We start from the raw sequence: 15127 nt of genomic DNA on the forward strand, positions 1-15127 counted from the left end.
CATATTTTATAAAATTATTTCTTAACATAACATGCTCTTTTCAATCCCTCCCTTTCCGAATCAACTGACTGCCACTTTCAGTTGATTCACTTTCACTAACAGTATCAGTGTCAATCTTCCTCTTTTCGTAGATCCAAAGTAATGCTTCATATCTCCAATGAAAGTCTGCAGCATAAAAAATTGACATTGAAATATTCTTATCTCCTCAATAAACAAACTCTGTGAAAGCATAAGTATTCAAACCACAATCACTATGAAAAAAATAGAGCAATAATCAGAATCCAAACATTTTATAGTACCAAACTATTAAATAAATACAATATACCTACATTGATTCATCAACAATTGTCATTGGATCTTCAACCAACAACTATAATTGATTTGTTAAGCCTAGAACTTTTTATGGGCTTCCTCCTCAAATTTTAACCGAACTATGAAAATATAATCTTGAATGATGAACTTAAGCGGAAATAAAAAAAATGGTGCAAGTGATTAACCGATGAATATGAACAGAAGAGAGAAAGACAATGACTGAAATTTCTCTCAATGAAAATTTAGAAAAAAGTGAATTATTGGAAACATAATTTTTTTTTTACTTTACATTGATTGAATAAAAAAGAAAGAAAATAAAACAATATTTGAAAAGACAGAACGTTTATATTAAGAACTGTAATTGGGGAGATAAAGTAAGACACATAATCCCAAAAAGAGGAGAGAAGAAAATGCAATTAAATAATTAAATTAAAACAAAAAAATAATTAATCTTCTATGTAGGTAATTTATAAACTATGTTTGTAATTAAATAAAAGTATGTGTATATATTGTTAATAAAAGTCTTAAATAGTATATTTTTATAATTTATACGATTATATTCTTGAAATATTAAGAAATGTGAGTGGTTTACACGAAAATAAATATATTAAACAATTTTTGAAAAAATATCTCCAATATAAAAGTCTCAAGCTCAAATTACTAGCCCACCCGAAAGATTCTAAACAATAAATATTTAAAAACAACTACTATTTTTATTTAAATATATACATCAAGGAAATGAAAGAGCATATATACTATAAAGAAACTTATAATCCTTCGGCTAATCAAGATCACAAAGTCTAGCACAAGGTGCTACAAATTGAGAGAATTGCATATAATGCTAATATATTTATGAAATATGTGCCACAAAAAAGTGTATGAAATGTGTATAATTTATTCTACAATGTTTTATGGTTTGAATATAGTGTGAATTTGGTATACTGTTTAAATAAGAAATTATAGTTAATATTTATATGTTGGAATTAATTTGGTATTCTATTTGGCATGATACTGGTATGAATAATTGGTGACTGTTGTGTTTATAATATGTATTAAAAGTGAGATAATTTATATGATATTTGTATTAGGTTGGTATGAAACTTAAATATAAATACATGATATTCAAGTGATAATTTTTGTATGAACCATGGTTGCAAAATAATGACTACATATTGGTTTATTATATTTTGTATGAATTGTGGATTCAAATGGATCTATATAATTGATATAATCGGTATGAACCATTTTTTTACAATGATTAATTCAAAACAAAATTCATACCAAAACAATCGATATATAAATGATATAAGATCGGCATGAACCATCTTTTACAATGATTAATACAAAATCAAAATTCATAGTAAAATCATACAATAGGTTCATTTATTTTTTAAACCAAAACCATAGAGTAGGTCAATTTATTTTTAAAATCATAATTCATACCAAATTCATACAATTTAGCAGATATATAATTTTGAAAAATAGAAAACATATAGGGTGTGTTTGGTATGAAGGAAAACATTTTCCGGAAAATGTTTTCCAATTTTCTCATGTTTGGTTGGGCTAAATGTTTTGGAAAATGTTTTCCAAATCAACTCATTTTCCTCAAATTTAAGGAAAATGACTTCCCTTCTAAACTTAAGGAAAACATTTTCCAAAACTCTCTTCCAACTTCAAATTACAATTATTTTTTATTGAAAAATCAATTTATTCCTCAAACCACCCCCCAACCAACCCCTCCCCAAAAAAATAAAAAATTTAAAGTTTGTTTTTAAATTCAATTTATTTATCCCGACCTCATCCCTACCCCCACCCCCTCCCAAAAAATTATTAAAAATTATTTTTAAAAAATATTTTCAATTTCAAAATTTCATTTTTCCACCCCTACCCTCGACCCCACCCACCCACCCCCTACCAGCCGCCCCACCCCCAAAAAAAAATAAAAAATTTTAAGTTTGTTTTTAAAAAATATTTTCAATTTCAAAATTTCATTTTTTCACCCCTACCCTCGATCCCCACCCACCCACCCCCTACCAGCCCCCCACCCCCACCCCCAAAAAAAAATAAAAAATTTCAAGTTTGTTTTTAAAAAATATTTTTAATTTCAAAATTTCATTTTTTCACCCCTACCCTCGATCCCCACCCACCCACCCCCTACCAGCCCCCCACCCCCACCCCCCAAAAAAAATAAAAAATTTCAAGTTTGTTTTTAAAAAATATTTTCAATTTCAAAATTTCATTTTTTCACCCCTACCCTCGATCCCCACCAACCCATGCCCTACCAGCCCCCCCCCCCCCACCCCACCCCCAAAAAAAATAAAAAATTTCAAGTTTGTTTTTAAAAAATATTTTCAATTTCAAAATTTCATTTTTTCACCCCTACACTCGACCCCCCCCCTTCACCCACCCCCTACCACCCCCCACCCCCCAAAAAAAAATTTAAGTTTGTTTTTAAAAACTATTTTCAATTTCAAAAATTATTTTCTACTCTAATAAAAATAAAAGATATTTCTCAAAAATATTTTTCATTCATAAATCAAACACTAAATATCTTTTCCGGAAAATATTTTCTACTCACCAACCAAACATGAGAAAATAAGTCAAAAATCAACTTGTTTTCCTGGAAAACATTTTCTAGAAAAACATTTTCCTTCATACCAAACACACCCATAATTTAAATCATTATTCATACAAATCATTACTCATACAAGAATTCATACAATTCAAATTATTTATTAACGGTATGAAATAAAAAATAGCAATCTAAAGAAAGGACAAAAAATGAAGATAAAGAAGGAAGAGAAAGAAAAACGTAGGAAATAAATAAATGTAAATAAAGATATATATATATATATATAGTGAACAACATATTTAAATTTAATATTAGAAAAAAATAAAATTTATCAAGAGTTATTAAGTAATAATAGTAGTACTGAAAATAATAGTAAAATAAGAAAAATGAGGATTAAGAGATAACGTTGTTTGGGGGTGGAAATCTTTTAAATATTTCTATCAATTTAAATATATAGCTTATAAAAAGATATTATAGTATTTAAAATCAAGGATAAGGAAGAATAATAAAAAGATCCACATTTAAAAAAATTGATATGATATTTGAATTCAAATTTAAATAAAAGAAGTTAGCTTAAAAATAGAAACTCATAAGTAAAAGAATTCTTTATAAACTCTTACTATTTCATAAATTTATCATTTTTGAATATTATAAAAATAAAATAAAATACATTAAATTTAAATATTAAATAATAATAATACTTAAGGAAAGAAAATCAAAAATATTTAAATTTGAAAATACATTAGACTTTTAATTCTAAATGGACTCTTACTATTCATAAACTTATCATTCCAAATGTTATAAAATAGAATATGTTTGATTTAAATATTAAAAATGTGTAATAGATAATTACCATTGATTCTCTCATATTAATATCAATATTAATGTTATTTCTCTCACCTATTAATTATAATAATATAATTATAAAAAGAATAATAGTAATAAAATGTAATTAATTAACTTATAAATTTAAAATAATTTATTAATACTTGTAATTAAAATGTTATATTAATCCTTAAATAGATGTGTGGCTTGATTTTTTCAATATTTATTCAGCAGAATCATATATTTTGACATTTCAATATCTGAGTATGTCGTTATACTTCACCGATGTCCATCGCCGCAACCTTCATCTTCCAGATACTCGTAATTAATTCAACTGTTCATTCGCTGCTGTCACCCATGCCTCATAAATTTCATCTGAAAACAGCACAAAGTGTACCTGCAATTATGACAAATGTAAGAGGACACGATTGTAGTCAGCACTCAGCCTAACAGCCGGAACCAAAGAAAAATGTACTGATGCTCAAAGCAAAGATATACATTCTATTTTAGAATAAATATGGTTTTAATAACACCGTTACATTTAAAGAAAAAGTACGAAACGAGTTATCAGTTTAAATTTGAATAGCATTAAAAATCATTTGCAGAGGTAGGAGACGTATCACATTAGAATGCAATACTCAGTCACAGTGGGTAACAGGGTTCAAATGACACTGGAAGGAAATATGGGAAGTCAAACCTTACAAGATGGCATGTTTTTCTTGGCTAGTAGCTAAGAAGCATGCTTAACGCTAGAAAATTTATTGAGGAAGAGGGCTGCAGCTGTGTTCTAAGTCTTTCTTGTGTGAAAAAGATTCTGACAGCATAAATCATCTCTTCCAACACCAAGGGGTTAGCTCAATTGGGAAAGGTTGAGAAACTTATGTCTTATGTCACGGTTTGAGCCCTGCGCCAAGAGAATTAGCTTTGGTATTTAGGAGAAGGATAAAGGGGCGCGCCCATCATGCCCCAGTTTCATAGGCTACAGTTGGTCCAAGGGGTTGACTCCAAACGGATTCTTGGTCATAAGAAAAAGAGTTAACCAGCCAGAATTGGCAACTAACATTTAAACAAATCAGGTGGGCTATGCCAAAGAATAGAGAGCAGTTGGCATGCTGGAATGACACTGTACGTACTGCTAGACAGAAAAAATGGTGGCAAATAATACCTGCTTGAGTATGGTGGATTGTGTGGAAGGAGAGAAACACAAAATGCTTTGAAGGAACCCACAACTCTGTCGAGAAAGTCAAGATGAACTGTCGGTCTTTATTTTATTTTTTGGTGCAAAGATCACCTCCTAGATGATGCTGAATCTCTCATAAAATATCATAGAATCCTTGAAAGAAGAGCAAGGAGAATATTTTGTTTCTATTGAAATGTAATACTATGGTTTATGCACAACCATTGTGATGCTATATGACATTGTTACCTTTCTCAACAACAACAAAAATGTGTGCCAGAAATGAAAAGAAGAAAAAGTATAAAGGAGATCTCCTAATGAAAACATCTTGACTTCAAACTAAGAGATACTCTTAATATCCAACCCACCAAGAATTTGTTTCACCTACCAGTGAAACTCAAGAAGTCCCTCAGCTAGTTCATCTAAAAATGGTATCAGGTGATTTCAGACAATTTTTTTGAAGACATGTCATGATCAAAGTATTAGTACTAAGAAAGAACGACCAGAGTAGTTATTCAAGCAATTGCAGTGTTTCAACAATTAGATATGGCTCTGTTTCAAAAAAAAAAAAAAAAAAACTAGATATGGCTCTTTTATATTGCTAGTTGTCAAGTCTAGTACAAGGGAAATAATAGTGTTGAAGTTGCCGGAGACAACTCATACCACATGACATTTAAATGGTAACACTATGAACATTATACTTCAATTAGTTATTAAATTGTTCATCTTAATCAGAGCATTATGCAGTAAATAGCATACAGAATAGGATTCCATGAATTTTAACAAGTTCAATCCTCCAGAGAAACATGCCAATAGACACCAAGGGGGGCTTTTTCACTAGCCAGTTTTTCGTGGGCAAAAACCACAGGTTTATTTCAGGTAGCATTTCAAGGTAGTGGCTTATTGTTGGTTTTTTCTGTTCTCATTGTTTGGATACAAAATAGATTGGGCAAATATAGTCATCTTCATTCCAGAACTAGAAAAAATTTCATGTATGGGCTAAAAGAGAGTGTTATCCCCATGCGCCTTTTGTACTTTGTATAGAAAATAAAAGAGATTCAGAGTGATGAATCATGGACAAATTAACTCCAAAATATTAGGAGTGTTTTCTCACACTTCTTTATATTTTTCAGTAAGAATACTGTATGGCAGTGAAGATGCTTTGGCTGTTCCATGAAGAGCTTGAGCCTTAACAATTCATTATATACATCACTTTCTTGGGTACTATCTAGATGCAAGTAATTTTCTATCTATATTTATCAGCAAAAAGGAAAAATAAAAGAGAACTAGAAACAAGATGCCAACATACTATCAGCAACTGTGGAGCCACATCTACCATTATCAATATTTCTGCTTCAGGCGGACAATTTCACCAACATAAGATAAGAACACTATGAAGTATTTTATAGTCAACGATTATGTGACCTATATTGCAATCAAGTTCTGAGCAACCAAAATCATAAGCAGATAATAATAATACCTCTTTGAGGTCACTGCCAAATTCTTTGACAGTAGATATAGCGACAGTGGCAGCTTCATCATAAGGATATCTGGTAAGTACAAAAAAATTAAGATTAAGCAGGGGCAACCGTCCATAGCAGGTAAGATTTTATATTGCTCCTAAAAGGTGATCATACTGCAAATCTTATTTCCTAGCTGACTAACATGCAAACAAGTTAGCACAGGTAGTACTCATGAAATGGAAGTCCGGTAGCCTAAGAAAGCTGTAACATAGTCATATTAAAAAGGTTAGTTCTTTGATATGCTCAAACTGAGGACTATTAAACGAATTTTCTCATTCAACAGTCGACGTAAATCACCAGGATATAGAAATTTATTAGTGCATGACATACAATGAAACAAAAGGAAAACAAAATTGAAACTGCAATTTTTATGACAATTTGTGGCAAGAAAAATAAGGGTTGGCTGATTTTAAGTGGAGAAATGAAACAAGAAAGATTCAGAAGACAGAATTTGTAAGCTGTGATAATAACATAACAGTTGAATTCATTTTTTAATGTAAGTTCACTATAGCAACAGTTTTCACTTTAGTCAGTCCCCTACAGAACATTAAAAGAAAAATTAGACAAGCATTATCTAGGTACTTAAATGTCAGATAACGCAGCAAACTTATTCTGTAGTATCCCCAACATATTCTTATTTCATCCTCAATAGCTGGTGGATTATTTAGCTTGGAGAAGTAGCCATCAAAAGCATAGCTTAATAAGCTCAAGTTCCTATAAACATGAAATGCATGGTTAATCCATGTGAACTCACCCAAAGACCCCACATGATATGGCAGGAAAAGCAATATACTGAATGTTGTTCTCTTTTGCCACACGCAGGCTATTTCTGCAGTATAATTGACAGAAAAGAGAATCAAATAAGGTATGACAACAAAACCAACTTACGAGTAATATTAAACAATCATTCACAAACCTATATGCATTTGTCAAAGAGGCTTTAGGATTTGGGTTAGTATCATATACTGGTCCAACAGTGTGGATTACATGAGAAGCTGGCAATCTGAAACCTCTGCAATATTTTCCCACCACAATGTAAGTTTAGTGACAACATACAACAAAAACATATCGTTCTAATGCATTATTAAAGTCAAAGACTGAGCACATACGGGGTAATCCTTGCTTCTCCTGTTGGGCAGCGAACTCCAGGATGCACCTCTCGTACTTTATAGCATGCATCTCGTAATTCTGGACCAGCAGCTCGATGTATGGCTAGAAATGGGCAAAATTGTAATTAGACTACATAGATCATGGAAATAAGCAGCACTTCAGCAGTAAATTAGAGAATTACCTCCATCAGCACCACCACCACCCAACATTCTCTCATTCGCAGGGTTGACCTGTATAAAAATGGTGCAAATATGAAGGCCACAATCAAACACCACAATATCAAGAAGGATAGACAGAATCAAATATATCATACGCCCCAAAGAAGGATCATAACAGAACTGAAAATATTATCAGCCTTAATAGAGAAGGTCTGTTGGACATTTTATTTCTTGAAAATACATAGGGGTTCTGCGTTCCTCTTTTATTGTGCTTGACGTTGTTTATAGTTCACAAATGAATCCAAAGTACTTCTGAAATTTACAAACAAGTAAATCTGAAGTCAAGCTGAGTACAAAGTTAAAGTTATTATTATTCAGTTAGGTAAGCTGTTGAAATAACCAACCAGCTTTGTTTCATTATCTGATCTTCAACTTTTCCTCAATGAATGATTAAATTTCTCTAAGAAACAAAACATATAAGAATGTGGTCGAAGACTTAAACATCGTAACATATTGTATACTTCAAAGCAAAATTCTCATTTCAAGAGCAAAAAGGTTCTTGGGCAACGTAGCAGCATTTGATTTCATTTCAAAGCCAGACACAAGCACATGGCACGTAGAAATACAATGATGACCGCTGGTGACGCTCAATTGGAGCCCTATATCTAGCTGTGAACTCCTTTGGATCGTGTTTGCTCCTTAGTTGTAGCCTAGCTTTTGTACATGAGCAGACACTTTCCTTTTTCTTGCAAATGTTTGTTATGCATCTTCTTGATGCCTCAAAATGACAGCTGGTACCAGAACAAGTGAGACCATTCCAGCTTCGACATTTAAATTATAAAACTGAATCCAACAAAAGATTCAAAGCTGTTAGAAATTCAGTCTTGTTTTTTTAACATAGAGCCAGTCCAGTGTCTAATTAATCACTCAAACCCAAATTTGTTGAATTGACTATATGAATTCTCTGTATTTATTCTGCTCTAGGTTATCAAGATCAAGAAATATTGGCGAGAACTTACAGTCAAAAGAGAAAAAGACAGAGGTAGAAAGAGGAAAAGCATAGTTGCTCATCACAGCCATACAAAATGTACATAGGATATATTTTGACAAACAGATTTACAAGCTAAAGCTTCAGTAGGTGGTAGTAACTGATCCCTAATGATATGAGCTAACAACCTAACAAACCCACTGCCTCCTTTTTACTGTTGGCCTTATAACAACAACACCCATCCTAGAGATCACCATTGTTCTCAAGGGTTATAATTTAGTCAGGGAGACTCTACTTCCACCAAGATTTTATTTGAACAGTTGAAATGTTACTCCTTAGAGAGTTTTCCTATCGGTATGAAAGAATCCATCTCTAACAAGCTTTCAATAGTTTAATTCTCATATTAAATACACTGACAAGCTTTTATAATTACACAAATGTTATGAACAAGGTTGGACTTTGGAGCCAGCACTGTGGTTACAGGTTCTGAAGAACCCAGTAGCTTAGGTTCAAATCCTTCATTTGCATTAAAAGGTCATTTAATATGAATAAATAATCTATTCAAAACCCAATAAGCAAGAAAAATTGTATTCCAGAACCCAAAAACTAAAAATCCTGGCTCCACCTCTGGTTATGATATATCTAAGACGACAAGATTCAATAGTCTTGTAGCCACATAAATGTTATGTAATGTTTAAGACTGCAAGTTTCAAAAGCATTTCATTCACATAAATTGAAACTAAGGAAGTTCCTTTTTTAGAATAAAACTCTACAAACAAACAAACAAAATTTTGAAAAACTAAATCCACCAGTTTATCAAACAAAAGCCACCTCAGTTTGCACTTTGGTTGAATATCAATAAGATACTCATTTGGTTTTGAATCAGACAGTACACATGGGTTCATAACAGTATCCGCAGCAGAACTGTGAGAAAATAGGACAGCAAAATAGCAAAATACAAAACAAGTGCAGCAACATACCGTAATACACATTGAAAAATTCAAATTAGAAATGATTCAGCTAAAATTCAAACGCATTTATAAAGGCAGAGATACATAATACTTACAATAGCGTCAGAGGATCCATCTATGGACCAGCGAGTAATATCACCTTTCTGAATCTTCAACAAGCTCGACGGAGTTAACTGAAACGTAACTGAATTTTCTTCGCCGCTGGCCATGGTTGAAACGCCGGCGATACTCGATCTTCTGCCCCGTACGACGGCGATCAACTGCGGAGGACTAATAGAAATGACGGAAATGGGCCTGATGAAAGTGTGAATGGCAGTAGTAGGGTTCAGTGTGTAGAAGTTTTTGGAGGACTGAAAGTGTGAGCTTTGGAAGTTTCGAGGGGTATTAAGGGAAGGAAGATATCGTAAGAGCGTTGAACAGAGTTTGTGATAAGTTGCAGAAGGAGGCCTCATTTGTCTACTTGATTGTCACTTTTGACTTTGGAGTCGATAGTGTGAAAATATTTGAAGAAAAATACGTATCCGAAATATCGTTAAACTATGTGAAATTGAACAATCTCATCACAAGCATTGCAATGATATATTTGTATTCGTAGTTCTAACACAAGCTTTGAGCTTTCTCTTTTACGTAAAATGAATTTGCCGCGAATTATTAATCTCATTTTCATAGTATTAACAGCCTTAAAAACATCTATTTACTTGATTTACTGAATTTAAATACACCCTCATTCATGCAACATGAGTGAAATATGCCTTTAAACTTTCATCAAATTTAGGGAGATTTTAATACTTCTCTCGACTTTTTATTAAGAATTTCATGTTTCTACAAGAGATTGAGATCACTTGTTATGTCATGTGGCAAATCAGAGGTGTATCTAAATTTAACTGGTGAAATAAAAAATATTTTTAAGACTGTCAATAATTTAAAGACGAAATTAATAATTTACGTATACAATTTGTAAATCACATAGAGAGTCGATACAAAACAATTTTTTACATAATAAATGCAACTTGTAATCTAGTAGAAGTACAATAGATTATTTCTCTTATTTTTTAGGTTACTAAACCACACTCAGTATTGGTATTTATTTCTAATAGGAGCAATACAATTTTGTACACTATTAGTATGTATTATACTTTATGCCTTCTCTTTTTCTCATGGCCTTCTTTTAAGTGGTGAAATAGGATAAAATTCACAAATAACCACTTTTTTCTAATAATGAAAATAACAATGATCATGTAAGTTTTGAATTCTACAGGTAAAACTCTAGATTTATAATATTATCATGAAGTTTCACTTGTAAAATTTAAAACTACATGAGACTGAAAAATGATCAGTAGACGATATTTCGACGATGAAAAACTAAAATTGAGCCCCTTCAAAAGTTTGTCCAAATTGCCAATTAGATGGGGCAGCATTGTTGCTTGTGATAGTTCTTCCATCACTTGTTGTCACTTGAAATGAAAGACTTTGTCCATTGAGATATGCATTGCTTTGCCAATTTTGGCCCCAATTTCTTGACATTAATTGCCATACATTTTTAGAACCTTTAATGGAAACTGAATGAACATCACCAGCACCACCAACATTGGTCACTAAAACTAAGTTATAATAAGAGTGGCCATTTATTGTAAACCTTATTCCTCCCTTCTTCATGCAAGGTACCCTATGAAAAAAAAAATCACATATCAATAAATAGAAATTACTTATAACATATATATCTTGTATAGTATATGAATTCAATCAAGTTCAAGTTAGTGATATTTGTATGTACTATCTTGAACAAGAAGTGTCTTTCATTTGTATTACTTCTCTCCCATTCTATATGTGATATTTTTTTGGTTTCTCGTCTGGTGTTTGATACTCTTTTGAGATTTAATAAATTCAAAGTCGCTCCAGAATGCTAAGCATTGAGGGAGTGTTTCTTATTCTATACGATATTTTTTTGATTTCTCATTTGGTGCTTGGTGCCTTTTAAAAATTCAACTAATTCAAAGTCGTGCCAGAATGCTAATCATTAGAGGAGTGTTTCCTAGTTCCTACCCAAAAATGATATTCTTAGGACTTTTATCCAAAACATAAGAATGGAGGAATAGTTATCACTTCAGTTTTCACCATAAGATGGCGTTATTTTCTCTATCATATATATTACTATATAGTTTATATCTCAACAAGAATATAACATTTTTGTATTCCATAACTATTTAATCTTGTTAATTTTATTTTACCATTACTCGTACGATTTGTTGGAATTCCCTTGATATGAAAGTTTACATTATTATTCAGACTAAAATATGTTTTAAAAAGAAAACAAATAAGATATTTATTAGGAAAAAAGCACATTTTCATCAATTAAGTAATAATATAGATATTCTTAGACCAAACGACTAACTGAGGACATTTTTATTTAGTTTCACATAGTTTAAACACATTTCAAACATTTTTCCGTAAGTTTAATAGCATAACTGATATTACTTTCGATATATTCAAGTTAAATCGTGCTCAGTCAAATACAGTCAAATGCAAACTCTGTCATAATAAGGAAAACAAAGTTTACCTTTGGAAAGATATTGGGACAATACCAGCCTTATATTGTGCAATTTTCAAGAAGGCAGGTTGTGCCAAATCAAAATGTTGCAAAGGAGGATTGCACCAACCACCATTGTTGTTAGGTAATGAGGGATTTGGTGGACAAAAATTTGTTGCTGTGACAGTAATTGTTGTTCCTGGAAGACACAATTTGGCATCATTATTGTTGCATTTGAGTTGGTAGCAAGCACCACATGTCAATCCATTGTTGAATAAGGATGTACTTAATGCTGCAGTGTTTGTACCATAACCTTGGCTGTTTAAATTACCATAACCACAAGCACCCCCTGCATATTTTTTTTGAATCATTAGTACTATTTACAAAGACTTTATAGAGTATTGAGTCACTAGTTGTACACCATAACAATAACATATTCAGTGTTTCCATAAGTAGGATCGGAGGAGGCTAGTGGAGTGTATGCATAAGTTATTTCTATTTTTTGAGGGGTAGAGAGACTGATTCTGATAGATCATCGGCTTACTTTAGGACCCTGATTCAGATTGGGAAATCTCACTTGATAAGTAAAACACGCTTCTTATCAAAGACGACTCTATTTTTAAAACTTGAATGCAATATCTTTAATTAGAAATGGAGAAGTAATTACCATTCTACTATAATGTTGTTGCAAATTAGTAATTAGGAGTACTTTTTTTTTTTTTACCCTCCCTAGGAGCTCCCACCCTTTTGCTCCCTTGGTGACTCGAACTCGCAACCTTCGGGTTGGAAGTGAGGGGTGCTTACCATCCGAGCAACCCCTCTCGTCTAATTAGGAGTACTTATTGTTTAGTTGAGAGATTTTAAAAAAAAAATAGATCTACTTTGGAGGTATACCACTTCCTATCAAAAGTGATTCCATTTTAAGGATTCAAACATGAGGTGTATTTACCGCTCCACTCACAATCTTTGTTGCATAATAAATACTTCATCATCCGTTTCAATTTATGTGATGTTATTTGACTTAGCAAAAGCTTTAAGAAAGAATGAAAATATGTATAATCCAGCATTACTAAACATAAAATTGTGTCATTTTTTTTGTTGAAATTGACAAAAAAAAAATATCGCATAAATTGAGACAAAAATTCGTTGATGTAGTAATTAATTAGGGAAACTCAGCACTTCGTTGAAGGACTAAAAATTATAATCCATCATAAAATAAGACAATTAATGATTAAAGCAAAGGTTGTGGTGTGGATGGAATTGCTCCTCCATTAATCAGAGGTTTTGAGTTCGAGCTCTGAATATGTAAAAATTCTTGGTAGAGAGTGTTTGCCCACGAATGGAGCTTTACGCGGCGCAAATTTGAAATATATAGTTAGACTCCAATGCAGATACCGAACATCGCGTGAAAAAAGTAAAAAAGAAAAAAAGACATACCCATTGTACCAGATGCATCACCCCCTCCATAAAGAGTAGCATGAGCACTTTGCCAGCCTCCATTATCACCAAAACTCTCATTGAAGCACAAGCTTATGAAGATGACATGAAGAGAAAAAATGGAAAATGTTGAAAGAGGATAATAAGCAGCCATTATTATTGATAATGAACAAGTTCTCAAAGTAATTAAGTTAATGATATAGAAAGGATTAGAGAGTAGTACTAATTAATTAAGTGGCAGCAGCTAGCTAATATATATATATAGTTGTGGGGGTATGGAGAAGCTAAGCGCACAATTTAAGTTATATACACTGATAATATATATTTTCCCGTCTTAAAATATATGATACTTTTCATTTCTCGAAAACTAATTTGATTAATTTGAACGTCAAACGAATTATGACAAATATTTTAAGATAAAGGAATTAGTATTTTTTTAATATACTATTAGTGTAATTTAACCGTTTAGAAGTTATAAGCTAATACCATCAAATTAAATTATATGTAATGAACATTTAAATAATTTGATTAATGTGCAAATACTTTTTAGGGAAAATTGTGAGTATAAAATAGCTAGCAAATTATTGATTCAAAATAAATGTTATAACCACAGTTTCATTTAATTCTAATCCGTAGCAAACACTTTGTCATTCGTCTCTCTCTCCAAAAATCTCGCTCGCCACTCTCCGTGATCTCGCTCGCTACTGTCCCTCGCCTCCCTCACTTTATACAAACACAAATGTATAAATTGTGTTTGTGTTTGTATAAAGAGAGATAAAATTGTATATACAAACACAAATACATATCACTTTCGTCTATACACTTATAATTATACTATACAAATCTTTCTCTGTCCAATTCTCTTTTGTCTTTCTCTCTTTCTCGCTTTATACAAACACAAATTATATAAAATACAATGTATAATTTGTGTTGTATAAAGCGAGAGAAAGAGAGATTTGATATACAAATGTTTTAATTCGATTCAATTATATACAAATTCAAATTTTATGCAGATATACAAACACAATCATTGATTCATATACATAATAGTTACATATATACAATTATCTAACTGATATACATATACAATCGATGCGCTTTTTATACAAATGAGTTGTCTGCCTGCAATTTATACAATGAGATGCCCCATAGCAAACTATATATGTTTGCTATCAAACGCAAATAGCAAAACTATAACTATAGAGCGCTAATATAATTTTTTATGTTTGCTAAACCTAAAATTTACTCTATTTTTTATACCGTCAATCAATACTTAAAACCTAAACTCATATAAATATAGCACAATTTTCTAAATGAGAACACCACTAGAATTAACCAATTTTTTTGTCTTTTAACTTTTATTATTACTTTATTTAATTGATTCTTCCCCTTTTATTATTTAAATTTTATTAATCATTTACTAATATTTATTAATAAAATACATTTGACATGGTCATAAAACGACGATCAAACATGCGCATGCGCACAGTTGTTCTAATTGAACCACCAGTTGATGTATATTAATTA

General features: G+C 31.6%; 2 protein-coding genes across 3 annotated transcripts; both read right to left on the minus strand.

Moving 5' to 3' along the window:
* Window positions 1–3928: 3928 nt before the first annotated feature.
* LOC125831739 (uncharacterized) lies at window positions 3929–10088 on the minus strand. Of its 2 annotated transcripts, none has more exons than XM_049510925.1 (7): window positions 9732–10088; window positions 7701–7749; window positions 7519–7621; window positions 7326–7421; window positions 7164–7238; window positions 6367–6436; window positions 3929–4106 (listed from the first exon to the last, which is right to left on the minus strand). In XM_049510925.1, exons 1-7 carry the CDS (start codon window positions 10086–10088, stop codon window positions 4035–4037), a joined length of 822 nt encoding a protein of 273 aa, XP_049366882.1. In that variant the 3' UTR covers window positions 3929–4034. The 2 variants fall into 2 exon arrangements, with proteins under 2 accessions (XP_049366882.1, XP_049366881.1); XM_049510924.1 differs by lacking the exon at window positions 3929–4106 and adding an exon at window positions 4830–4940.
* An 893-nt stretch (window positions 10089–10981) lies between these two features.
* On the minus strand, window positions 10982–13754 carry LOC125831740 (expansin-A8-like). Its single transcript, XM_049510926.1, has 3 exons — window positions 13601–13754; window positions 12194–12512; window positions 10982–11302 (listed from the first exon to the last, which is right to left on the minus strand). Exons 1-3 carry the CDS (start codon window positions 13752–13754, stop codon window positions 10999–11001), a joined length of 777 nt encoding a protein of 258 aa, XP_049366883.1. The 3' UTR covers window positions 10982–10998.
* Window positions 13755–15127: the final 1373 nt, after the last annotated feature.

The sequence above is a fragment of the Solanum verrucosum genome, unplaced genomic scaffold (genome assembly GCF_900185275.1).
Source record: "Solanum verrucosum unplaced genomic scaffold, falcon-dt-bn FXZP01000049.1, whole genome shotgun sequence".
Taxonomy (NCBI): domain Eukaryota; kingdom Viridiplantae; phylum Streptophyta; class Magnoliopsida; order Solanales; family Solanaceae; genus Solanum; species Solanum verrucosum.